Raw genomic sequence first — 25,014 nt, 5'->3', positions numbered from 1 at the left:
TGGGCTCCTTGGCCCCCAAGTCTGTTTGGTCGGCTTTCTGGTGCAGAGTGCTGAGAACAGAAGACAAATCCTTTTTAGGGTCTTCATATCCAGAGGGGAAATTTGGTGTAGCTTTGTCCTTTTAAGCTTCACACTTTAGACTCTGGTTTCTAATACTGTTAGAGTCAGAGCTGAGCCCAACCTCTTTTCAGGAGAAGCTGGTCTGAGCAGTATTGGGCTCTCCCCTGTCTGAGACCAGGCTTCCTGGCTCACAGCCTTGGGGAAAAGATAAGCTGAAGAGGTTGAGGGCTTTATAGAAATAAACCACTCCTGATTATGGGTCCTATCATGTGGACACTGGGAAGGCACCCTCTGTCCCAGGTTCAGTTTCATGCCCATGGTACCCGTGCCACCCATCCCAGCCCCTACTACAGCAAAGAGGACAGGACACAGCCATGGGGTACATGTTTTATGAGTAATAAAATATTTACTATAACATAAATATAAAGGGGGGAACTTCCCAGTCTACAATTTTAGAAATTAAAATACAAACAGAATGCACCAAAATGCTTTCCAAAAATTAATAAAAATAATAAAATTAAACTTTAAACTGTAACAAACAGATCTAGAACTGGGGGAAGGGTGTGGGGTGGGGAAGGAAGGGAAGGAGGGGAAGTTCCAGACACATCCAGAAAATAAATAGGACCGGTCAGAAATCCGGAAATCATATTAAAATATCCTCTTCAGATTAGGCAGCGTACAAAATTCTCTAGGATGGAAAACCCCAAGCCCCCAAGATAACCTCAGCACAGCGGATTTCTCCTTTTCCTCTAACCACCGGCCTGTGCATACATATCTCACATATTTACAGGGCTAGTGCCTCCCCAAAACGCCCCAAGCGGGACTGGACTTTTTCCCAGCTTCCCCTGGGCTCCCAAGCCCCCAGACTTGCATCTGGGCAGGGATGGGCTAAAGGGGGTAGAGAGTTGAGGGGAGTCTAGGGTAGGAAGACTGGGGGGGGCTGTTTCTGTCGCTGGGTTTAAAAACAATAATAATAGGGATCTAACTTTTCCAAAAAGTGTTTTCAAAATGAGATGGAGACAAAGGGGCCCCCGGATGGTTGTGGGGATACTGAGGGGCTGAAGGCCTTCTGTCCCCAGCCCTCCGAGTCTCCCTGAAGGGGTGAGGGAGGGGAATGATAGAGCCCCCCTCCACCAGCAAGGGTATAGAAAGATGCGGGTTCGGATAAAACGAAACAGAAAGCATCCCCGGGGTTTGGGGATTTCGATCCATCTTTTCTTGTTTTCAGTTTTCTGGGGTGAGGTGGGGGAGTGTGAGAATAGATAGGACTAGATGAAAGCTTTGGCTACTTCCTGTGTGACAGACACACAGACTCGGCTCTCCTCTCCCGGGCTCCCCCGCCGCCTGCTGCGCCCTCCTGCCCGCGCCCGTCGAGAGCCCCGATAAATACAGTAAACAGCGATTTAAATTAAGGACCCGAGCGGAGTTTGGCAAACCAAAAACGAAAAACGTCTCAACAAATAAATAAAAACATAACATTAAAAAAAACCCACCCCAAACAACACCCACTAACCAGGAGGACTGGGGAGAGAGGGGCCAAGATTTGGGAAGGAAAAGAGGTGGAGGGAAAAAATAAGGTCCCCTCCCTCCACACCCCGCCTCTCCCCGTGGGTGCATGAGTTTCCCCGGGCATTAACCCTTTAGGGACCTCGCTACCCCTGGGACCCCGACTTGGGAGGGTCCTTAGCGTGTATGCCTGACTGTGCCTGCGTAAGGGAGAGTGATTATGTGTTTATGGAGGTCGCCGACTGTGTGTGTATATTTGTGCGTGTGATTGCAAGTGTAATTGTGTTTGTAAGGGTGCCCGAAAGCGTGTCCGTGTGACAGAGTATGTGTATTTGCGTGTGTGCATCGAGCGCCCTCTCCTCTGCCCCTCTCCCCGGGATCCCCCTTCCCCCTAATCGCGTTACCTGTCGCTGCTGGGAGGACGCTGCCGGGATCCCGCCCGAAACAGCCGGGGGAAGGGAGGGAAGGAAGGGATGGGTGCGCGCCCGCCTGCCTGTGAGTCTGGGGGATTAGGGCTGCCGGGAGTGGGATGGATAGAGGTGGTGGTCCGTGGGTAGGCTGGAGAGTTGGTTAAGTCCGCTCGGGGTCTCGGCTCCTCTAGGCTCCCGCCCAAGCACGGCCGCCAGTCCGCCATCTCCGCGACAATTTCGGGTCCTCGTCCGTCTGGTTCGGGGTCGTGTCATTTATTTATTTATTTTTTTAAAGTTTCTTTGCCTTTTTTAAAATTGTAAAATCCAAACAAACAAAAAGTCCTGTCCGCGTGGGCTGCGGGCGGGATCAGCCCCCGATTGTCCTCTAGGTCTCGCTGTCTCGGGGGCCGCTCCCTTTTTGGGGGGGTGTTGGCATGGTGGGCAGAGGAGAAAGAAGGGGCTCGAGTCCGGGCCCCGCAGGGTAAGGGGGTCACTGCACGGATCCTTGCAGTGTGTGGTGGTGGTGATGGTGCAGCGGGGCAGGCGGTGGAGGCGGCGGGGCTGAGGGCGGTGAAGCACCCCCGCCCCCGGGGGGTCCCAGCTCACCTGGCGCATACACGTCGTCCATAGGGGGGTGGCCGGCGCCAGCGGCCGGGGTCATGCGCTTCTCCTTTTGCCGCCGGTTGCAGAACCAGACTCGCACCACCTCCTTCTCCAGCTGCAGGCTGTCGGCCAGGCCCGTGATCTCATGAGCCGACGGCTTGGGGCACTTAAGGAAGTGGCTCTCCAGAGCTCCCTTGACGCCCACCTCGATGGACGTGCGCTTCTTGCGTTTGCGTCCCTGCGCTGCGATCTTGTCCAGGTTGGTGGGGCTGCCGGTGGAAGAGTCGGTCTCCTCCAGCCACTTGTTCAGCAGTGGCTTCAATTTACACATGTTCTTGAAGCTGAGCTGCAGGGCCTCGAAGCGGCAGATGGTGGTCTGCGAGAAGACGTTCCCGTAGAGTGTGCCCAGCGCTAGCCCCACGTCTGCTTGCGTGAAGCCCAGTTTGATGCGCCTCTGTTTGAACTGCTTGGCGAATTGCTCCAGGTCGTCGGAGCTCGGAGCGTCCTCATCCGAGTGCTCCCCGACCGATGAGGAGCCGCCACCACCAGCGCCCGGGTGCAGATGACCCGCATGGAGCCCGCCCGCATGTCCATGTCCATGCCCACCCAGGTGGGGCGGTGGCGACGGCTCCAGCTGCGCCTCGTGTCCGTCTTCGTGCAGCCCGTGGTGCAGGCCGGGCCCCGCGCCGCCCCCGCCAGCCGCTAGCATCCCCGCGAGGCCCCCTCCCCCAGCAGCTCCCGGGTACGCGGCTGCTTGCGCATAGAGCCCTAGAGGCTGGGGCTGATGACCCCCACCCGCCCCGGGTGACGGTGACATGGCCGGGCCTAGGTGGTGAGGTGTCCCGCCTTGAGCCCACGCCGCTCCCGCATGGGCCGCCCCCTGGTGCACCAGCCGCGCGTGGAAGCCTCCGCCGTCGTCCCCGCGGCTGCCGCCTCCACCCTTCCCGTGGTCCAAGTGGGGGCCACTCGCCCAGTCGCCCCCGCCGCCGCCTCCCGTAGGTAGCCACTGATGATGGGCCAGGCCCACGGGGTGCCCCGCGCTTGCTCCCAGCCACTCGTGGTGCATCAGCTTCTGCACCTCGCGGTACGCGGCCCCCGCGTGGAGTCTTTCGGCCGCCGCTGCCGCGGCCGCCGCCGCAGCTGCGTCCGGGTGCATAAGCGGCCCGGCGCCCCCGGCCCCGCCGCCCGGGCCCCGCGGCAGGTACTGCGCGGTGGTGGCCATGCCGCCACCGCCGCCGCTGCCGCCGCTGCTGCTCCGTCTGCGGGCCCCGCCGCCGCGCTCCGCCGGCTTAAAGCCGGGACCCGCTCTGTACTCCGGAGCCCCACCCCTCCTCCTTCTCATTGGCTGGCCGCAGACACGCCTCCCGTTCCCCCCCAAAGCCCTTGGCTGACGCCCCCCTTCTTTCCTCTCGCCTGTCGGCCGGGCCCGGGCCTCCCCCTCACTATTGGCCTCCAGCTCCGGATGGTCCCGCGTGCCGATCCCGCTGATTGGCCGCAGGGGGTTCATTCACCACCTCCCCCTTGTTCCCCACCCCCCAGTTCCCCGCACCTAACATTCACACTCACGCCCCCGGGGGCGCGGCCGCCACGTGGGAGAGAGGCGCGGGGGTGGCCTGGGGACTGCGCCCCACTTTTCTCTCCCCGCTCCCTGCGTGGGCCCTGCTTCCCACAGGCAGTGGGGACCCCAGGATAGGCCCACAGATATGAGCAACGAGCCCAGGAGAGTACAGATAACTCTTTCTGGGCAAGGCAGGAGAAGGAGGCTGAGTCTCTCTCTCTCTCGGTTCCCCTGTCCAGGGGATCAGGGTTGGCTCTGGGAGGCGCTCAGGTTCCCCCAGAAGCTGCTTAGCCCAGCGTCTCCTCCTTTCCGAGAGGCCGTTGCTCTGCTCCGGGACTGGTCCTCCCCATGCATCTCGAGTCCCTGCAGTGCCGAGCTGAGAGGTAGAACCGCGGTCCGGTTCCTGCGCCCCCGGCTCGGGATCCGGGCTTGTTATGGACTCGGCTCGGCTCGGCTCGGCTTTGCCCATCCCCGCTGGACCCGCGCTCTTCTTTCCTGAGGGCCCACCCATCTCGATCCTCGGCCGCTCCGGTTCGGTTTTGGGGCCTCTGGCTCCCTAGAAAAGGCGAGGCAGGCAGACGGGGAGGGTGCAAAGCGCAGGGAGCCGGAGTTTTGTACCAGACAGAGACTGAACTGGGGTTTCCAGGCCCGGCCGGGTTGGGCTGGGGCTCGATCTCCTACGTCTCCCGACGAAGTCAGCCCCAGCGCTGAAGCCCAGGTGAGTACCAAACCGCTGACTGAGGGACTGTTTGTTCTCAGTAAGGAAGCCACTGTCCCAGGCCTCTTTGGTCCCTTTTCATTCTTTTTTCCACTTAACTCACTACTAGCGGGAAAGTAACTGGTGTCAGGGAGGGGCTCAGTCTAGAGCCCAGTCCCCGTGTTTTCCCCTGGGATAATGTCATCGGGCCCTCTGAAGGGGCAAGTTGGGGGCTGGGGGTGGGGCTCGTTGCCATGGGAATAGGCCAGGTACTTAGACTTCTCCCTCTTCGGCCGGGCCCCCTCGGGGCTCTCTGGAAGCTGCTCCCAGCTCCACTTCCCCACTGGGCCTGACAGGCTCAGTGACTGGGGTCACAGCCAGGCCACTGCCCCCTCCCCCTTCCCCACGGAGACATTGTACAGCCTGGCAAGAGAGGAGGGTTGAGAAGGGGGATTGTTGGTTGGGCAAACCTGCTGGAGTGGGGAGCTGTCCAGCCTGTCCTTCCTGGGAGCCTGGCTGAGGGCTGAGCTCTTTCAGAGCTGGAAACTTCCTCACTCTTGTTCCTATCATTTCTGTGGGTCGGAGGTCCTGGGTCTTCAGCAGGCTACTTCCGGAGAGCAGGACAAGAAAGGAAGGAAGGGGACTGACATCTCGATACACCTTCCCCTCAAACCCATCAGGGTCAGACAGTTACAGCCAGGCCCCAAGTCAGGTACTGTGCTGGTCACTCCAGGATTAAGCCTACAGAGACTAAGGGCAGGTGAAGGGTCCTGGGCAGAGCTTCAGCCATAGCAGAGAGTCCTTGGAAGTTTTTTCATGTTCTCACTTCATGGAGGGGAGGCAGAGGCTTCTGGAGGGGCTCAGATCCCCAGGAACCCAAGTTTTCTAGCTGCCAGTCCTCATCCATCTCCTCCCTAACTGTCTCATCTACCAACCTCTTGTCTTTTCTCAGCTCTGAGATTATAGCCAGAGAAATCTCTGATCCCTCGGGATCCCAGGCTGTTTGCCGTGTGTGCACGTGCATGCTATATGGACCGGCAGAGGGGACTCATCTGTCCTTGGAATTCCTTTTCTCCCCGCCTCCTCTTTCCTTTCCTCCCTCTTTCTTTTCCTCCTTCCTTCTTTCCCTCCCTCATTACTTCTTCCCTTAGGCTGCTCTTTGTGAATTGAGGTTGGGCCTCAGAGTGAGGTGAGTGGGGGCTTTCTATGAACAGACCATCAGGAAACCCATACTGAAGATGTCTGGCAATGGCCATCCAAGCAAGTGGTCACCTAAGCATTAATCAGGTCTCGGTTTTGTGTAGTGGTGGTAGAGTGAATATAGACCTTGAGTCAGGAGACCTAAATGGAGATTTCCCTCTACTCCTTCCTACTGCTGCAAATTCCTCCCCCTCTCTGATCCAACTTCTTCATCTATAAACTTTATGATGTCTAAGATCATCTCTAGTTTATCTCTAGTTCTGTCATTCTTTGGGTTCTGAGCTTAAGTTATCCTCTCTGGGCCTTAGTTTTCTCATCCTTAAAATGGATATGACAATAAAGCTTGTATTATGTCATCTTTAAGAGTTTTCTGAGAATCTTTTCATAAAATATAAAATTCTGTAGATATAGGAGCTATTATAATTATTATATTCTCTGGAGATTCCCAAGTGGGTTGGGGAAACATTGACCATTCTGAGAGTCATTGATGATGCAGATAGATTTCTGATGGTGACTGAACCCTGTGAAGACACTCAGAGGAGTCTCCTCCACTTCCTTCCTATTATCCTGTAGGTGACAGACACTTTGGCTACTCCACCTCCTTATCAGGGGCAGATTCCCAGCTGTCCCTTGTCACCACCCATAGTTTCAGGGATTACTCTCTTGTCTCTACCTTAGGCTCTTAACGTGGCTAAGTCTGGGAAAATTGAGGCCTGCAGGAAAGCCATGAAATGCTTCCGAAATGTCTTCTCACTCCAGGCTGTCTGATGGCTGTCCTCCTGAGGCCCTGCCCTTTTGATGATATGAGGCAGAACCTTTCTGTTGGGTAAGTTTCTTCTTTTTACCTTTCAAAAGGCTTCTCTCCTCTATCCCGATTCATTTCCCTGGGACCAGAAGATCAAGATTCACAATCTAGGTGATGAAAAAGAACCTGGTGTTTGGAGACAGGAATCATAGGTGCTAGTCCTAGCCTTGACACTAACTTCCCAGCTAGGGTGAACTTGAACTATTGATTTGAGGCTATCAGCTTTCCTATTTGTAGAACGAGGGAACCAGATTTTTAAATGGTGTTCAGGAAGAAAAAATTTCAGTGATAGGAAAATACAGGCAAGCAAACCCATCCAGTTCTCCTTGGTTGGGGTGGGGAAGGAAACAACCCAAAAGCTTTGAAGGAATTAATAGACAGCGATTGTCATTCTGTCCGAATGGGGTCTGAGTTGCACTTGAGTATCATTTAACGTAGTGGCTGGATCATAGTGATTAGAACCAAAAGGACCAACCCCTTTATTTCTATAGCTGAGAGAACAAAGGCCCAGAGACATTACTGTGCAAGGTCACACAGTAAGCATCAGTGATGGGATGAGAACCCAGATCCTTTGATGAGCTGAGTCTTTTGGGGAGCTAAGAACCACTGGACTAGGAAGGTCTCTCAAATTTCTTCCAGTTCTAAAAGCCCACGAAAGCTTGCTCCCACTCAGCAACTCTGAATCTGGCTTTCATCCCATTTATGAGAGCACTGCACTATTGACCATGTAACCTCAACACTGATTTCTTGTTGGGGCAGAAATCTTCTGGTAAAATGACAAGTGTTTAAAAGCAGTGCAGTACTTATTTGCCTTTGGCATCAACAGCAAATGTGGTAGACCTCCTCAGTCCATGAGCCTTCAAGCGAGAGCTTGTCGTGACCTGGTGATCACCGTTGGGGGCTGCCGATGTTAGCTGCTGTGGGAGAGCCTTGGGGAGAGGAAAAAAATCCCTCCTGAGGTGTCACTATGGGTTTTGTACAGCAAGTAGTACTTTAGATTCAGGCTCAGCAACAGTGAGCACCTAGGCCGTGACTTAGCATCAGATACCAGCACAGCTATTTCCATCCTCAGGGGCAAAAAGGATTCTACTTCAAACCTTTGGGGACTGGGTGGGGTTTATAAGCGAAGTAAGTCCCTGATGGGGACTTCTAGGAAAAAGTCACATTTGCTTTCTCTGTTTTGGTATTTCAAGATCTGGACACCAGTTCGCATTTATTTTGGGGGGCCTTATTTTTTCCCATCTGTCAAATGAGAGGGTTAAACTAGGCTGTCTCTAGGATCTCTTCCAATTCTGAAATTCTTAGGCACCTTCCAGCTCACATTCTCTGTTCTCCGTGCTAGAATTCTATAGTCTAATGTCCTTTTCATCTCTGTTCTAATCTATTTGGATACTCTAACTGGAGAGCATTTTCCTAGATCCGTGCGGCCTGTAGAAGCTGATGATATGTGGGGAAGGGCAGTATGGAAGTTGTACTTCCTACTCCAATCTCACTCAGCTACCCTAGCCAGGCTTCAGTTTGTGCTAGAACACCAACCACAGACCATTAGAGCAAGTAGAGACATAGAAGACAGAAAATTGGGGTTTCCTTTCAGGATAAAAAGTAAAATTCATTCCTCTGTTTTAGAATTTCAAGAGTTGGAACACTAATGATGAGAATTTATTTTTTAAGTCAAAATTCCTTCCAATTTGGGAGTGGACGTTTCAAGCCATTGAACTGAAGGTGTCTCTGGCACTGGAACCCAAATCAGTGAGGACTTAACCTGGGCTAGCTTGGTTCAAAGCAGCTTCTCTGTTCAAAGGGAACAGAGACAGGGAAAGGGATTCCCTTCCTGGTCAGAGCTCACCTCCCGCCACCCCCCCTCCCCGGGTAATAATACTCCCAGCTTCCATTTTCAGGAACACTTCATGGTTACAGCCCACTTTCCCATCCATTCTCAGTCAAATAAGGTCGCTGGACTGGATCTGATCTCACCTGATTCTTACAGCAGCTTTGGGAGACAGTTAGGACAGAGTATGATCGAGGACAGAATATTATCCATGTTTGGTACATGAGGAAACTAAGGGAAAGTGACTTGCCTAAGGTGACAGACACACTGAGCCAAGGATGGATCTGGTAAACAATTACAGGGCTTTTGCTGTGTTTCCCCTCCCCCTTCCCCCAGCTGAATATTGTTTTTTCTCCTGCACAACACTGGCCCTCAGGCAGGCATGCAGGCAGGCAGATCTGAGCCAACAAGTCCACAGACTCCAAAGATGTAGTCGCAAGTAGATACGCACTCTCAGATACACATAGACCAGACGGATACGTGCAGACCCCTCACAGACACATGCAGGCACTAACACACGCAGAAGCAAGAATGCACACAGTCAGCCTCCCTGCAGCACACAGAGCCAGAGCAGACACACAGAGACAGAAGCAGAATTCCTTAGTGCACCCAAGAGGGGATACAGACAGAGGCACAGATAGACACCTACACGTACACACGCATACACGCACACACACAGACAGATGCTAACAGACATACTAAAGCACACTAGGCCAAGGGGAGGCTTGCTCTGAAACATCATCCAGGCTACCCAGATCAAGGCACTTCTGATGTGACACAGTGTCCAAAATTATATCCCCAGAGAGGGAAAAAAGACTCCCCTCAACGCCCCCCCCCCATGCTCTTTTCCATTGTTTTCAGAGAGTATTCCTGACAGGGCAGCTCCCCGCCTGTCTTCCTTCCCCCCTTACTCCCATCCCCCCTTCTCCTTTTTTAGGGCTCCCCTTCACATCAGTCAATCTGTCCCCTCCCCCTCCCCCCACTCCCATGCTGGGGGCTTTCCCAGCATAGCCGCCTGCCCACTCTGGCCCAGAATGAGTCCGGCCTACCCAAACTCCTGCCTCATTTGACACAGGTCACTGATCGTCCAGCAGATGGGCCTGTCTCTGTGGGGGGCCTCAGGAGGGAGGCGGGGCTGTCTGGGGAAGGGGCAGCTTGGGGAGGAGCTGACAAGAAGGAGGGCTTGGAGACAGGGTAGGAGAGGGGAGGGGAGTCCTGCAGGCCTCTGACAGGGTTGTAGAGGGCAGTGTATTCACACAGTTCCACATACATATTAGAACGATGCAAACACAACCACACATACATCCAGTGCTCCGTTCTTATCCCAGAGATCAGATATAGCCACACACATACAAGCCATGTTGACTTCCACATGCTAATGTCATAGATTGGGCCATAGCTACTAAGCACAAAGAAAACCACAGAAATGTCACAGTCACACAGAAATCACATACAACCACACATTAGTGTAGCTAGGCAGAAATCACACATAACTACACACATTTCACATACGACAACATGCCTAAGAGCAGCTACGTACACAAATTGCACAACTATTATAGATATATATCTGTACCCCCAAGTTACAGATACTAATCAGAGACCCCACACCCACAGTCACATGAAAACACCAAGGCCCTGGCTGAGTGGACATATTGTGAATGGAAGACCAGGGGCTCTCTATTGTTCCAGGTTTATTAGAGGCAGCTGGGATGAGGGGAGTGTTTTTCTTATGACTGTTCATCCTGGAGTGTGGGAGGGGGCATAACTCTGTCTCAGACTCTTCAATCGGGAGGCTACTAGACCTTAGTTGGTCAGTTACAAGACCCTGCTAGGTCTGAGAGAGAAAGAGACCAAGGGGAAGTTCTGTCATTGGGGAGATAGGATCAGAGATGGCCAGAGTGGGAAGAGATAGTAGAAATCAGAGTCCAGTCCTGTCCCCTTCACCCCTCTTTCATAGAAGGAGACCCTGAAGCTCAGAAGGAAGGGGTGTGCTAAGATAATAGATGTGTCCATGCCCTGCGACCTTGAGGTCACTGTAATTAAGTGGCAGAGCAGGGATTCAAACCCAGAGCTTTTGCGTCTTTCTTCACTCCACCAGTCTGTAACTGAAAGTTGGACTAAATAATCTCTAAGGTCCTTTTCAATGCATATATTTCAAGTCAGAAGGGACTCTTAGATGCCTCTGAGCAAAACTCCCTCATTTTACAGATAGAGAAATTGAGACACATGTTAAGTAAATTGCCTGGGGTCATATGCATGCTAAGTATATGAAGTGGGATTTGAATTCAGGTCTTCCAAGGTAATTCCAAGTCCACTGCCCTGTCTACTAGACTGATTCTTCTCATCATGCCATTTTGCTTCTTAATTCTAAATTCTATGACTTCTCAGCATTTCTGAGTGCAAAGTCTGCCTCCTTCAAGAAGCATGTGTGTGTGTGTGTGTGTGTGTGTGTGTGTGTGTGTGTGTAGAGCAGGTATAACAAAGGATCAAATTCAGGGCAGGTTCATTTGGAAAGGCTCCCTGGGAGGAGTCAGCTTTGGGGTCCTAGTCCTGGCCTTCTCTCTGCTGTCCCAGGTAGCATGATGTCTCATTAGAGAATCCCATCTGGCTTAAGGAGCATGGAAGGGTTTGAGGCTAAGGCTAGTGGAGGCCCTTTAAAACGACAGTGCTCTTCTGGCCAGAGGCCCCATTTTGTGGACACCCATTTTGTGTCTGAGGGCAGGTGACCTGTTCATCTGCTTCTGCATCCATCCACTCTCCTTTATGTTCCTAACTATAGAGGAGCCTTGGATCTATTTCTTTTCTATATTTTTCTTTTTTAAGTTTTTGGGTCTATTTCTTAATAAACACTTAAGTCAAGAGACTTGGATAGAGTGCTAGACCTGAAATCAGAGAGACCTGAGTTCAAATCTAGTCTCAGATACTTACTAGCTTTGTGACCTTGGGCAAGTCACTTAATCTCTGTTTCCTCCTAAAATGGGGATAATAATAATACCTATTTGCCAGGGTTGTTGTGAGCATCAAATGATTCAATATTTGTAAGGTGCCAGCTGAATAGTGGGCACTCTATAAATGCCATGATTATTATTATGTCTGGTTTGCTCCTGACTTTCTATGTGACCTCAGAGTGAGTAAAAGACTCTTCTTCTCTGTGCCTCAGTTTCCTTACCTGCAAAATGGGTGGAATAATTTCTGCCCTACCTTTCCAGTTTGTTGGAGAGATTAAAAAGAGAGGGTGATATTTCTGCCCAAGTATTGTCATTAGAGCTGGACAAAACTCTCCCTTCCTCCTCCCTCCCCACCTTAGGCTTAGGATGCAGAAGCCATTTGGGTCAGAGAGAAAAGCCTTTCCTTAGGAAGTCCCCCTTGCTTCCCTTCCCCCATGTGCCGTTGTCGTCTGTAGGTTTTGCCTCTTGCTAAATCTTTTCAGGAATGACTTCACCACCCACAGCTGTTTACATGCCCAGCACCTGAGCTGCCCCTCCCTGCCTCATTCAGCTCAGCATGTCTGGGTTGGAATGTGCATCAGTTTTGACCTGAGGGGAACCTGGCATCACCCCAGCTGTCTCAGAGGATCACAGACTCCCAGCTTAAGCAGGGCATGTCAGAGGTCATCTGTCCCATCTATCCCTTTTCACCAGCTCAGAAAAATAAATGGCCCTCTTTCCTCTTTATGCCTGAAGTTCCCCACCGGGAAAGGAAGAGTGTCTTAGCTACTGACCTCAGGACTGTCCACTTTCCTTTTGGGAAGATCTCTTCAGACCAAATATTAATCCTCCTTCTGCAGTGTTTATTAGGGTGACAGAATGTTAGTGGTGGAAGTGACCTTCTAGAGAATCTGGTCCAATGTCCAGTTTTACAACAGAGGAAACCAAAGCTCGGGGAGATGAGGTGACAATACAGGTAAGAGTCAGGAAGTAACTGAGCCAGGTCTCGAACCCAGCTCCCTTTTCTGCCTCACCATTCCTTTGCTTCATTCTGTTGTTTTGCCTAAGGCTTAGGGAGTCACCTTAGGAGTCACCTGAGGTCAGGGTCAGTCAGTAATATTAATAATTAAAAATAATAACAACTTACATGTCTATATAGTACTTCACAGTTACAAAGGGCAATGACCGCCCACTATCATGTGGTGATCCTGAAATCAACCCTGGTAGGTTAGCTGGGCTGGTGGCATGCCATCCCTATGTTATAGGCAAAGAAACTGGGGCTCAGAGAAAGAAAGGAATGTGCCCAGGGTCAGTGGCTGCCCACAGGAGGATAGTTTCTCTGTGAGGGAAGGTGGCGGTGGTGGTGGAGGGAAGGGTAGGGGTAGGCAGCTTTTATTTGTTGATTCTGTTGAGCCGGGTTCCAGGCTGGGATGGGGGAATGGAGGGGCGGAGCTCTGGGCTGATGGAGGGCATGAAATATTGCCCTGGGATAAGCATTTCCATGGTGGGTTTTTTTTCCTTGACCTGGCCTGTCAACTCCCCCATGATGCACTGGCAGAATATTCAAATTGGGGATGGTCAATTGCTTCGGATATTTATATCCATTTTTAGGGGAATTGCACTGGCTGAATGTATCTCCCTGCTCTCTCGATATGCAAAGCAGGCTCTTTGCAAATCAGTAAATCATTAGGGGGATTAATCACCCCGCCAGGCTGAGGGCTAGATTTCATTTCTCACAAAGCAAACTTTTTCTCTGGCTGGTTTCAGCTTCCACCCCACTAGGGGAAGAGGGGAGGGAGGGGAGGGTTGAAAGGAGAATGGGTAGGGGAGTTTGAGATAATTTAAATCCTTAGCCCAGTCAGCCCTTCCGCCTTGATTTTCAGTGCTGATGAGTTATATAACTCAAGTCTCCTCTACTCCCTAGGCCTGGTGAGCTCATATGGCAAGAATGGGGGTTATCCCTTATCTCATTAGAAGGACTCCTGGGAGATGAGTGGACAGGGCTGCAAGGTCCCAGGGGAGAACCTTAGGCTACGCTAGTTGGGGTGGGAAGGTTTCTGTTTGGGGGTTTCTGGGATTTTATTTCCATATTCATGAGGCATCCTTCTGTACCTGCTGGGGCCACCTCTCTAGAAGGCACCCATCTATAATCTGGGCTCAGTCTGTGTGTTTCAGCTAGTCTGTGGGCACCAAAGGCTCCATCCAGGGCACTCTTTCTCCTTCTCCTCCACTCTTTCTTCTCTTCCTCCTCCTCCTCCTCTCCCCTCACCTTTGTGCTTGTAATCTAGAACACTTCTCCAACCAAGTCTTAGACACTATTTCTCTTATAGCCTGTATTGTACGGGTTAGTGAGGAGGGAGGAGGGGGATGGCAGGGTCCATGCTCACAAAATCATATAGCCTCTGAATGTGAGAATTGAATGTAAGAGCTGGGTGGGGGTGGGGTGGAGATGGAGATGGGAACCTCAGAACACAGGCTATCAGAGCTGAAGCTGAAGGGGACCTCAGAGCACACAATGTCAGAGCTGGAAGTGACCCTGGAGGTTGCTAAGTATAATCCTCTCATTTTTTCCCTTAGGGAAACTAAAGCCAAGAGAGGAGAAGGGACTCAGCCAAGGCTATACAGCCCATCCTTTGCAAACCAGAATACTAGTCTCCTATCCAGGGCTCTTTCTACCACACTACGGATTAGGATGCCTGTTCCCCCTGCACCCCTACCCCCAACAATATTTGAGCTGAGTGTGTGGGGAGGAATGCTCTCTTTGCTGATCTCAGCAACCAGCTCCTTATCTCCCTGGGTGAACCTGCCTTGCTCTGGGGCAGTCATTACCCAATAAAGGCCCAATATTACTTTCATCTTAGATAGTAATGATGTGGGATCAAGTCACAGCACTCTCCTTTTCTTGGTGCCCTGGGAGGCATTCAGTGAGTACAGGGTGGAATAGTCTAGGCTCTCAGGTGTCTCCTTCCTGCTCCCCTCAATTCCTAGGTGGGACTCTTTCTCCTGTCTGCCATGGAGTCATAGAACACTAGACCTTTAAGGGACCTGAAAGATGGGCTAGGGTAGGCATTTTAACTTTTTGGGTGTGTTATGAACCCTTTTAGGTGTCTGCTGAAACTAGGAAATACTTATTTCCTTCCTCCTCAGAATCATGTTTTTAAATGCATAAGATTATCTAGGAAATCGATTAGATTTAAATACAGTGATATATATATATATGTATATATGTATATATATATCTGTCTATCTATCTATCTGTCTATCTATCTACATATCTATCTACTTATCTATCTGTCTCTCTCTCTCTCTCTATCTACTTATCTATCTATCTGTCTATCTATCTATCTCTTTCTATCTATCCATCTGTTGCTCTGAGACCCTGGGCAAGTCATTTCATCTCTGTCTGCTTTGGTTTTCTAATCTGTAAAATGCGGATAATAACATTGCCTGTCTTGCAGGGTGGTTGTGAGGACAAGATGAGCTAACGTGTAAAGTACTTAAAATGTGCTATGTATTATTTATTAATAGAATATTAATGTAATATAATTTATGCTATTGATTAATGTAACTTTATTAAAGTGATATATAAATAACGATGATGATGATGATGATGAGGATGATTCCAGTTGCTCCCACTTCTGCTCTCTGGGGCCAAGCCAAACAAATATAACCTCTCATCTGCATGACGGCCCTTCACAGACTTGCAGAGGGCCATTCTTTTCTCCTTAAGTTTTTCTGTCATTTTTTGGCGGGGAGACTGGGCCTCCTTATCTTGCCTCCCTGTCTTCTAAGTGCAGCAGCCATTGAGGGCCCCACTCCCACTGTTGGTCAGTGTGGGAGCTTTGACCTGTTCTGTCTGCTCTGGGTGGGTTAGTGTCCTTCCTCAGCCAGCCTAGCGACCCCCTCCTCAGCCCTTTCAGGGGTCTCACCATTTTGGTGCTGAACTTAGTCTGGATTTTTGATGTGTATCAACCCTACTAATTATTAGCTAATGTATTAGATCAGAAATCTCGAGCTCAAACAATTCACCAGACTCAGCCTTCCTGGTAAGTGGTATTACGGTATTTTACCTGGCTCTTTTTTTTATTCTTTTGAAAAATTATATTGTTTTTATCTTAAATTATTTTATATTACATTTTATGTATTTTTATCTTTCCCTTAGACTTAAGCATCTCCATTTCTTTCAACTGATGCTCATATGGCATGTGGTTCAGTTCAGTCACAATCTTTCTGTTTAAAATCATAAGAGTCAGAGTTGGAATGGCCCAGAGAGGTGCTCTAGTCATGGACAAAAAAATAAAGGCTCAAGCAGGTTATGCATACTTGCCCAAGGTCAAATAAGTGTTGAAATCAGATTTAGGATTTGAACCCAGGTCTTCTGATGCCAAATTCTCTCTCTTTCCACTGTATTGTTCTGCCTTCTTTGCAACATTCTTCCTAAAGTCCGTGGCCTGGATTGGGCACAGTTCCCCAGAAATAATTTGGCCAGGGCACAGGCCACTTCCCTTGCTCTAGTCACCGATCTCTGGTGATTCAGCCAAAGACTGCATCTTCTATTTTTGCTTCTGAATCATGGTGAATGCAGGCCCAGCTCAGTGGTCTTTTCCTTCCTGAGAGTGAGCAGTGGCCACTTTTCTCATATCTGGCCTATTTTCTCACCCAGGCCAAAGCTAATTCCCTAGGGAGCCTGCCCTGATCCAGGGGAGTGAGAGTCTGCAGCAGAGCTGGGCTCAGGACTCTTCTAGGAAAACACCAGGCCAGGAATTCTCTGGGTTCTGGTTGGCTAAAGCCTCAGAGCTCCCTTTAATTCAGGCTCATGATCATAGAGCTGAGAGCCAGAAGGGACCCTAGAAATCAACTGCAATTCCTTTATTTTATAGGAGAGGAAACTGAGTCACACCAAGGTGTCCTGACGTGCCCAAGTCACACACCAGGGGTAGAACCTGAGCTCAGGTCTTCCAGCTTTGAATTCAATGATCTTTCTTCTGCCCCTCCACCTCACTTGTTACACTCACTACATGTTCTTTCTGAAGAATTTAACTTCTCACTTCTCTGAGGCTCCCAAGATGCCACATGAACATGACTTTACTGAAACCAGACCTGCAAAGGGACTGTCAACAGTACAAAACTGAAGGTTGGGGTGGCCCCTGGATGGCAGGGGGCTTTTCACTTATGTGTTTTTTCCAGAGTTCTTCAAATGTCTCCCCTAGGCCTAGAGTCACACAAGAATGACTGGTCCAGGGGTCTTGTTGGGAGCATCCCTCTGGTACTGGCAGTTAGGTGGTAAAATGGATAGAATGCTGTGCTTGGAGTCAGGAAGACCTGACCTGAAATCCAACCTCAGGCTTTCATTTGTGTGACCCTGGGCAAGTCACTTAACCTTGGTCTACCTCAGTTTCCTTATCTGTAAAATGGGGATAGTCATAGCACCTACTTCCCATGGTTGTTATGAGGACCAGATGAGGTAGAATTTATAAAGCATTTAACTTAGTGCCTGGTACCCAGTGGGTACATAATAAATGCTCATTTTCTTCCTTTGTTTCCTTATTTGTAAAATGGGGATAACAATAACACCTCTCAAAACTGTTGTAAGGATCAAATGAAATAATATATGTAAAAAGCTTTGTAAACTTGGAAATGCTCTGTTATTATTAATGTTATTATCTTGTGCATCATTTCCTGGGTCTGTCTCTTCTCCCCATTTGAGCTTTTCTTGGCTGAGATACTGGAGCGGTTTGCCATTTCCTTCTCCAGCTCATTTTACAGATGAGGAAACTGAGGCAAACAGGGTGAAGTGACTTGCCCAGGGTCACACAGTTAGGAAGTGTCTGAGGACAGATTTGAACTCAGGTCTTCCTGATTCCACGGTACCACCTAGTTGCCCTAATCCCCTAGAATATAGCAGGTGCTTAATAAGTGTTTTTGAATTGAATCTCAGGGGTGGAGATATGACCCTCAGGAGAGATTCCAAATGGATCCAGGAGACAAAAAGATAGTTCTAGTGGGAGGGGCAGGTGTTTTTAAAAATATGGTGGCTCATATGTTAGAAATACCACCGATGTCTTAACTTACCTTAAATCTTTAGAATCTTGCTTTCTGAGATCCCCAAAAGCTGTGTCCCCAAACCTTCAGGCATCTTTCAGATACCCTGATATCTTGTGATGTGACTCATTGATTTTTAAATATTAAAAATTAAATTGGTTTGCATCTGATTTACATGTATTAATTAACATGTGTAAGTAATTAATTAATTTGTTAATTTATTAATATTAACCTCCCTTTTCCCAGGACACCTGTAAGGCTTTAGAAGAGACTAAGATGTGTGTGTGTGGTGGGGGCAGGGGGAGAAGGGCAACTAGATGGCTCAGTGGATAGAGTGCAGGGCAGGGCCTGGAGTCAGGAAGACCTGAATTCAAATCCTGCCTCAGATACTTACTATGTGACTCTGGGTAAGTCATTTGAACCTCAAACCCCACTTTTCTTGTGTAAAATGAGAGGTCTGGACTTCATGAGTTGTAGGGTCTTTTTCATGATCACTATACATCCCCTGTTCCAGCCCTGCTTCTCCCCTCTCCCTGCCAATAATCATAATTCTTTGGCTCTTTTGTCTCTATTCAGGGTTGCCATTGGGACATCTGAAGATATATTGTGAATATTGCTAGTTTCTAGATCTCCACAGATGTCTGTCTCTGTCTCTGTCTGTCTGTCTGTCTCTGTCTTTGCCTCTCTCATAAAAAGCCTCCTGTCTCCAAAAACTTCCCCAGTCTTTGGGTTAAGGCCCCTGCTGAGCTGAAACGTAGCTATGTTCACTGGAAGAGTGAGATATTCAGTCATTGTCAAATTCATTCATTAGTAACTTAATATGGATCATGATGGAACGAGATGTAAGGCTCAGGTTTTGAAGAGGGAGAAGGAAGGAGAAATGCTGGAACCTGGGGAAGTTCCTAGGAAGGGATCTTTGGCAGGGGCACTCCTGGGCTTGGGTAATGTTAGGGTAGTGGGCTAGGGCTGGGGGAATGCTGCTGGAAGGGACAGAGGGTAACAGGGAGAGAGACATGGGGTGGGGAAGGCAAAGAAACAAGGAGAAAAAGAAGAAAAATGTCAGAGATAAGAGAAGGGAGGGATGGAGAGAAAAGAGGGGGAAGGGACTGGGATAGAGAGATAATGAGAAGGGATGGAGAAGAGAGAGATGGAGCTTTTCAGGTCAGCATGTTGGGGAGGAGACCCCTCATTTTAGACAACAGTTGAGGACTTGAAGGTGCCTTGAGTGTATCTGTCCAAGCAAAGAGTGAGCCATCATTGACTTTGGTCAGCAGGTGTTTGAAACGGGGGATCTTCGGGCCATCACCAAACTGCTGCTTACCTTGATTTCCTTGGGGAGACCCCACTGGAAGGAGACTATTGCCCTTCTCCTTCCCTGTTTTCTTTTTGTTGTTATTGCTTAGTCAGTTCAGTTGTGTGACTCTTTGTGACCTTATTTGGGGTGTTCTTGGCAAAGATATTGGAATGGTTTGCTATTTCCTTCTCCAGCTCATTTCACAGATGAGGAAACTGAGGCAAATAGGGTTAAGTGACTTGCCTAGGGTCACACAGTTAGTTAAATGTCTGAGGCTGGATTTTAACTCAGGTCCTATTTCATCTTTAATTCTGCCCTTTCCCTTCCTTTCCCCACCTTTTTTGGTAGTAGGGACTAGTGTATAATGGTGGAATAAGCCCTGGATTTGGAGAGGAAAGACTTGGTTTAAAACTTGACTCTCCCACTTCCAATCTGTGTGACCTTAAGTTAGTCAATCTCTTCAGTTTTCCCTTCTGTAAAATGAGGGGTGGGTGGGTTAGATTATTTCTAAGTTCTAAACTACTTTCTAGTTCTAAATCTTATGAAAAACATTTCTGGCTACAAAGATATCAAGAGATCTCCTGGGTGTTGACTTATTTGCTGAGGGTGGCCAGCCACCCAAGTACTGAAACTGGAAGGAGGCCTCCAGCAAGGCTCCCGTCTTCCCTCTTGGTCTTGGTGTCTGCCTCAGTCTCTCCTCCTCTGCCACAGATTTTTGTTTTGGTTGGCCCAGTAGGAATGGTCATCAAAGGCTCCTCTGCCTGCAACTGCACCTGGTTGTTCTATGGCTTAGCAGCAAACACAGATCTTGCCCCTGAGTAGAGCAGAGTGGCAGTGGTCCAGGTTATCTCTGCAGAGGAAGTGATACTCCTGTGGCCTTAGATCTGAAGGGCCAAAAGAGGCAGAGAAATACAGGGGCAAGGAGGAAAGGATGGGAAGAAGGAGGGACAGAGAAAGAGGAAGAGAGACCGACAGGGTTGGAGGAGTAGAAGAGAGAGAAACAGATGGACAGAGAGACGCAGAGAGACAGACATTGACAGAGAAAAGAGACAAAGGGACACAGAGACAAAGTCAGACAGAGACAGAGAGGGAGAAGGGAAAAGATCCAGGGAGATGGTGACTGAGACAGTGAAATGTTGGACAAATCCTTTTCTTCCTCTGAGTCCACAGGCCAGATGATTTCTAAGTCCATTCCAGATGGGTGCGCTGGAGCCGGCTTTTACAGAAGACCCAAGTCCACTTCAGAAATCAGCAGCTACAAATCAGGGCTCCATTCATTGTTTTGTTGATCGTCTAGACTTGAGAAAGTGTCAACAATGCAGAGTAAACTAAGAAGTATGTGGGCACACTTTTTTTTCTTTCTGGATAGTCAGGTTGTTAAACATTTACCAGCACACCCCTGTACTGCTCTATAACCATTGCTTGAACACAGCAGGGAGGCAGTAGAAGGCTTGGGGAATGAAGTCATCACCAGCTTGGAGGCTCCGTAACTGTAGGCTAACAACCACCACCACCACCACCAATAACTGGCACCTACATAGCTTTAAGGTTTCCAAAGTGCTTTACACCCCTTCTCTCATTTGAGGCTCACAACAGTCCTGCTCCCAGATCGAAATCCTCTGGTCTTTTACCAAAATGCATTGGAGCACAGGAAGGAGGCAGATGCCTATGGAGAAGGCATTCTTCCCTTGGGAAAGTGTCTGAACCTGGGCACAGTGGGAAGGTTTTCTCATGGAGAGAGGCAAGCATTGGGTACTAGATACAGGAGCAGACAGACAGTGAGGAAAGGGGGAAGTGACTTGTATGAGGTCCTGTGGCTGGTAAGTGGAAGAACACAGGCCATATAGAACCCAAGTGTCCTGACTCCTGAGTTTGACTTCTATCTCCTGTACCAGGCAAGCAGAAGCAGGAGCAGAAAGGGCTTGAGGCAGCAGCCTTGGGCTGCTAGTGGTCATTTTTCCATTAGCTGTGCTTGAACTTCCCTTCTGGCTGTGCCCCTGCCCTACTCCAGCCATGGCACTGCTGTTGGGCCCTCCTTCTAGCTGGGTGCTCATGTTTGGTACTTCTGGTGCTGCCAGAAGATTCTGGCTGGCAGTCTCCACTGGCACCTTCATCAGGGCCTGGGCTTCCCTTTAGGTACAGAGGATCCTTCTACCTGTCTGGGGCCTATCCCACCATGTTCTTGGCCTTTTTCCCTTGGGGGGGGTCACAGATTAAGCTCTGGGGTGTCCCTAGAAAGCTTCCTGCTTCCCTGCTGGGTTACCTTAGTGGACTTGATCCTAATTAGGAGCCCAAGCCAAATTGGAGGGAAGAGTAGGAAACAGCTTAGAGATCATGCAGGCAGCTTTGGGGCTAATCCAGGCTTGCCTGACAGTGCCACCTCCCCCTCTCTCTTGACCCATGTCTCACAGTTCCCAGAAGATCTAGGCACCAGTAGGGGTTATTCTCTGTAATTTTATAGAGAGGAAAACTGAATACTAGCATGGCCATGAGTTACAGAACAAGCCAAGGCCTGGGTTAGAAATGGGAAGTCTGAGCTCCTAGTTCAATGCCCTTTTCTCTGGGCCATACTATCAACTTCCATAGTAGTGGAAATATGTGGGGCTGGGGGCCATATTGGCAAATTATTATCATAGTTCCCATGCATATGGCTCTGTGAGGTTGAGAAGCACCTTACATGAGCCTCTTGACCCTCACGTGACCTTCACAATATCCCAGTGAGGTAGGTGCTATTAGGATCCCTATTTAACAAAAGAGGAAACTGAGTCTCAGAGAGGTTAAATGAAATGCAGGGTGTTGCTGTGAGCAAATGATTAAGGTTGTTTTCTTGATTCCAAGTCCACCATTTTATCCACTATGCTGGTCCTTTAAGTATGGAATATTTGATCATTTCTAGATAATCAGATCAGAGATTTAGAGCTGGAAGGGACCTTAAAAGTCATTTAATCCTAACCCATTCATTTTGAGGAAATTGAGGCCCAGAGCCTTGCCCAAGGTCACTGATGATAGTAAATGGGAGAGCTAGGGTTTGAGTTCAGGTCTTCTAATCTAGAATCCTGTGCTTTTCCTGCTTGGACTTGGGGAAAACTGATCTCCGGGATTTCTGGGTGATTATGGGGGGGTCAGATGACTCTGGGCATCTCTACTGAGCCTTTGCCAGCCCCAGCCCTCACCCCATACCAGTGAGCTGCAACCAGGGCCAGAAGAGGGTCTTTCCCATCTCCTCTCCTTGCTGCCCCCCCGCCCCCATCAATAAGACCGAAATTGAGTATTTCTTATCTCTGAAGGTCACAGACAATCCCAGGGGCAGAAGGTTCTGCAGGTAGCTCTGAATCCAGGAAGCTTTCAGAAAAGAGAAGAGAGTGGGCTGAAGGTTTAGTGGGGCTTGGCTCTCCTGCTCCCCTACCTTCCCCCATGCTCGCTTGCTCCATGAAGGAGGAGGAGGGAGCCGCCCGCCTGCCTGCCTGCCTGCCCTGCCTGACTGCCAGGGGAGAGGCTTCATGTTTTATTCATGGTGCTGCCATCCTTCCTGTTTTCATGCTGATAACCTGCTGGGGGAGGGAGAGAACTCAGGTGGCAAAGCCTAGAGCCTCTTCCCCCACACCCCCAGGCAGCAGAGCAGCCCTGGGTGGGAGGCCAGGCCTGGCCCCAAGTCACCCAGGTTTGAATCTGACTACACACACACTCTCTCTCCTCCCTCTCCCCCAGGGTCCAATGTCTACCCTTATCTCTGTCTCTGGGCCTTGTTGATATAACCCAGATGTCAGAGTTGAGAGGGCCTTTAGAACGTAGAATGTCAGAGTGGGAAGGGAGCTTTAGAACATAGAATGTCAGAGCTGGAAAGGACATTAGAACAAAGACTATTAGAGCAAGCTTAGAACATAGAATGCCAAAGCTGGGAGTGGCCTTAGAAAATAGAATATCCAATTGACAGGGACTTTAGAATCCAGAATGTCAGAGTGGGGAGGGACCTTTAGAACACAGAATGTCAGACTGGGAAGGGGCCTTAGAACAAAGAATATTAGAACTGGGAGCAATCTTAGAACATAGAATGTCAGAGCAGGGAGGGGCCTTTAGAACACAGAATGTCAGAGCTGGGAGCAATCTTAGAACATAGAATGTCAGAGCAGGGAGGGGCCTTTAGAACATAGAACGTCAGAACTGGGACCAACCTTAGAAAATTAAATGTCCAGTTGGTAAAGACTTTAGAACCCAGAATGTCAGAGCTAAGGGGAATCTTAGAACAAAGAATGTTAGAAATGAGAAGGACCTTAGACTATAGAATGTCAGAACTGGAAGGAATCTTAGCATAAATATTAGATCTGAAGGGGGACCTTTGAACACAAAGTGTCAGAGTTTGTAGGGACCCAAGAAATGAATGTTAGAACAGAAATGGCCCTTGGGGCATGCAACATTAGAGCTGGAAGGGACCTTGGATGATGTGATCCACCTCCTTATCCCCTCTGCATTTTATAGATGGAAGAAATTGAAGCTAAGTGATTTGCGTGATTCATTAATTCTTACTGCTGGGCTAGAAGGGAGTTTGGTAGGGCCAGTTTTGCAAGGCCTGGCCAGATGAGGTTTGACAGGCCCTAGTCGTGGATCGGTAAATGGTATTTATTTGCCCAGCTCTCTACACTTTTCCTGGGGCCTCTGTGCTAGGCTTCATAAAGAAGATCCCTCCCACTAAATTTCTTGTGTAGCAATTCATTACCTGAGGCTGCTATTTTCTGGTCCTTTAGCTTTTGTTTAAAGTAGATTGCTCTCTGGCCTGGATGCCTGAACCCACTACCCACTTCCAGAGGCTTAGAAGTGCTGATGTATAAAGCTGAGAGCTGGTGACAGGAACTGTCTGGGTCTCCTTTTCTGCAGAATGGGCAGCTGCCTGTACCATTTTTATGGCTTGCCCATTCTGTGAGTTCAAATCCAGCCTCAGATACTAGTTGTGTGACTCTGAGCAAGTTGCTTAACCCTGTTTGCCTCAGTTTCCTCATCTGTAAAATGTTCTGGAGAAGAAAATTGCAAACCACCCCAGTATCTTTGCCAAGAAAACACCAAATGGGGTCATGAAGAGTCAGACAGGCCTGAAAATGACTGAACAATAATAAAAACAACAAAAATGGCCTGCTCACACATCTCTCTTATTCCCTCTTTCTGCCTTCTTTTTCACTCTCATATCACTGTTCATTATTTTCAAAAGATGGTGACCAGAGTGGTGAAGAGACTAAAAACCATGCTATATATGAATCAGTTAGAAGGTATAGGGATCTTTAACCAGGGGAGTGGGGCGAAGATTTAGGGGTGATGTGACAGCTGTGTGTATCTGAAGAGTTATTATGTAGGCGAGGGGGGTTAGACCACACTGAATCGCAGAATTGGAGAGTTGGAAGGGTCTTTAGTGGACCTATACTTGAAAGGGATCCTCACAATAACATACCTGACAAGTGGTCAGCCAGCCTCTGCTTGAAGAACTCTAGAGAGTGAACCCACCCCCTCTCAAGGTAGCCCATTTCACTTTTGGCGTTGTTGTTCAGTGGGTTTTTAGTCATATCCAGCTCTTTATGACCCCATTTGGGGTTTTCTTGGCAAAGATACTTAAGTGGCTTGCCATTTCCTTTTCCAGATCATTTTGACAGATGAGGAAACTGAGGCAAACAGAATGAAGTGATTTGCCTAGGGTCACACAGCTTGTAAGTATCTGCAGCCAGATTTGAAATCAGGAAGATGAGTCTTTCTGATTCCAGGTCTGGCGCTCTAACCACCATACCACCTAGCTATCCCACTTCTGGAGGAAGCCCTAATTAGTTTTTTTCTGACATCAATCCTAAATATGTCTCTTTGCTCCTGGTTTTGCCCTCTGGGCTAAAGAGAACAATTCATGTATTTCCTCCACAGGGCAGCCCTTCAAATAATTGAAAACAGGCATCATGTCATCTCTGAGTCTTCTCTTCCCCAGGCTAATCACCTCCATTCCTTCAACTGATCTTTATGATGTGGGGGTTGCTCTGTAGGGAGCTGGGAAGTGGGAACATTTTAGTGGTGATGGTGGTGTGCATTTGCAATGAGGCAGATTTAGACTTA

The 25,014-nt window shown here is 49.2% G+C and overlaps 1 protein-coding gene across 1 annotated transcript; it reads right to left on the bottom strand.

Moving 5' to 3' along the window:
* Nucleotides 1-478: 478 nt before the first annotated feature.
* Nucleotides 479-3,801, bottom strand: POU3F1 (POU class 3 homeobox 1). Its single transcript, XM_036746128.1, has one exon. The coding sequence runs from the start codon at nt 3,799-3,801 to the stop codon at nt 2,467-2,469; it is 1,335 nt and encodes a 444-aa protein (XP_036602023.1). The 3' UTR covers nt 479-2,466.
* Nucleotides 3,802-25,014: the final 21,213 nt, after the last annotated feature.

This window comes from Trichosurus vulpecula, chromosome 2, assembly GCF_011100635.1.
Source record: "Trichosurus vulpecula isolate mTriVul1 chromosome 2, mTriVul1.pri, whole genome shotgun sequence".
NCBI lineage: Eukaryota > Metazoa > Chordata > Mammalia > Diprotodontia > Phalangeridae > Trichosurus > Trichosurus vulpecula.
The sequence above is the reverse complement of the archived record's forward strand: the minus strand, read 5'-3'. Positions and strand labels throughout refer to the sequence as shown.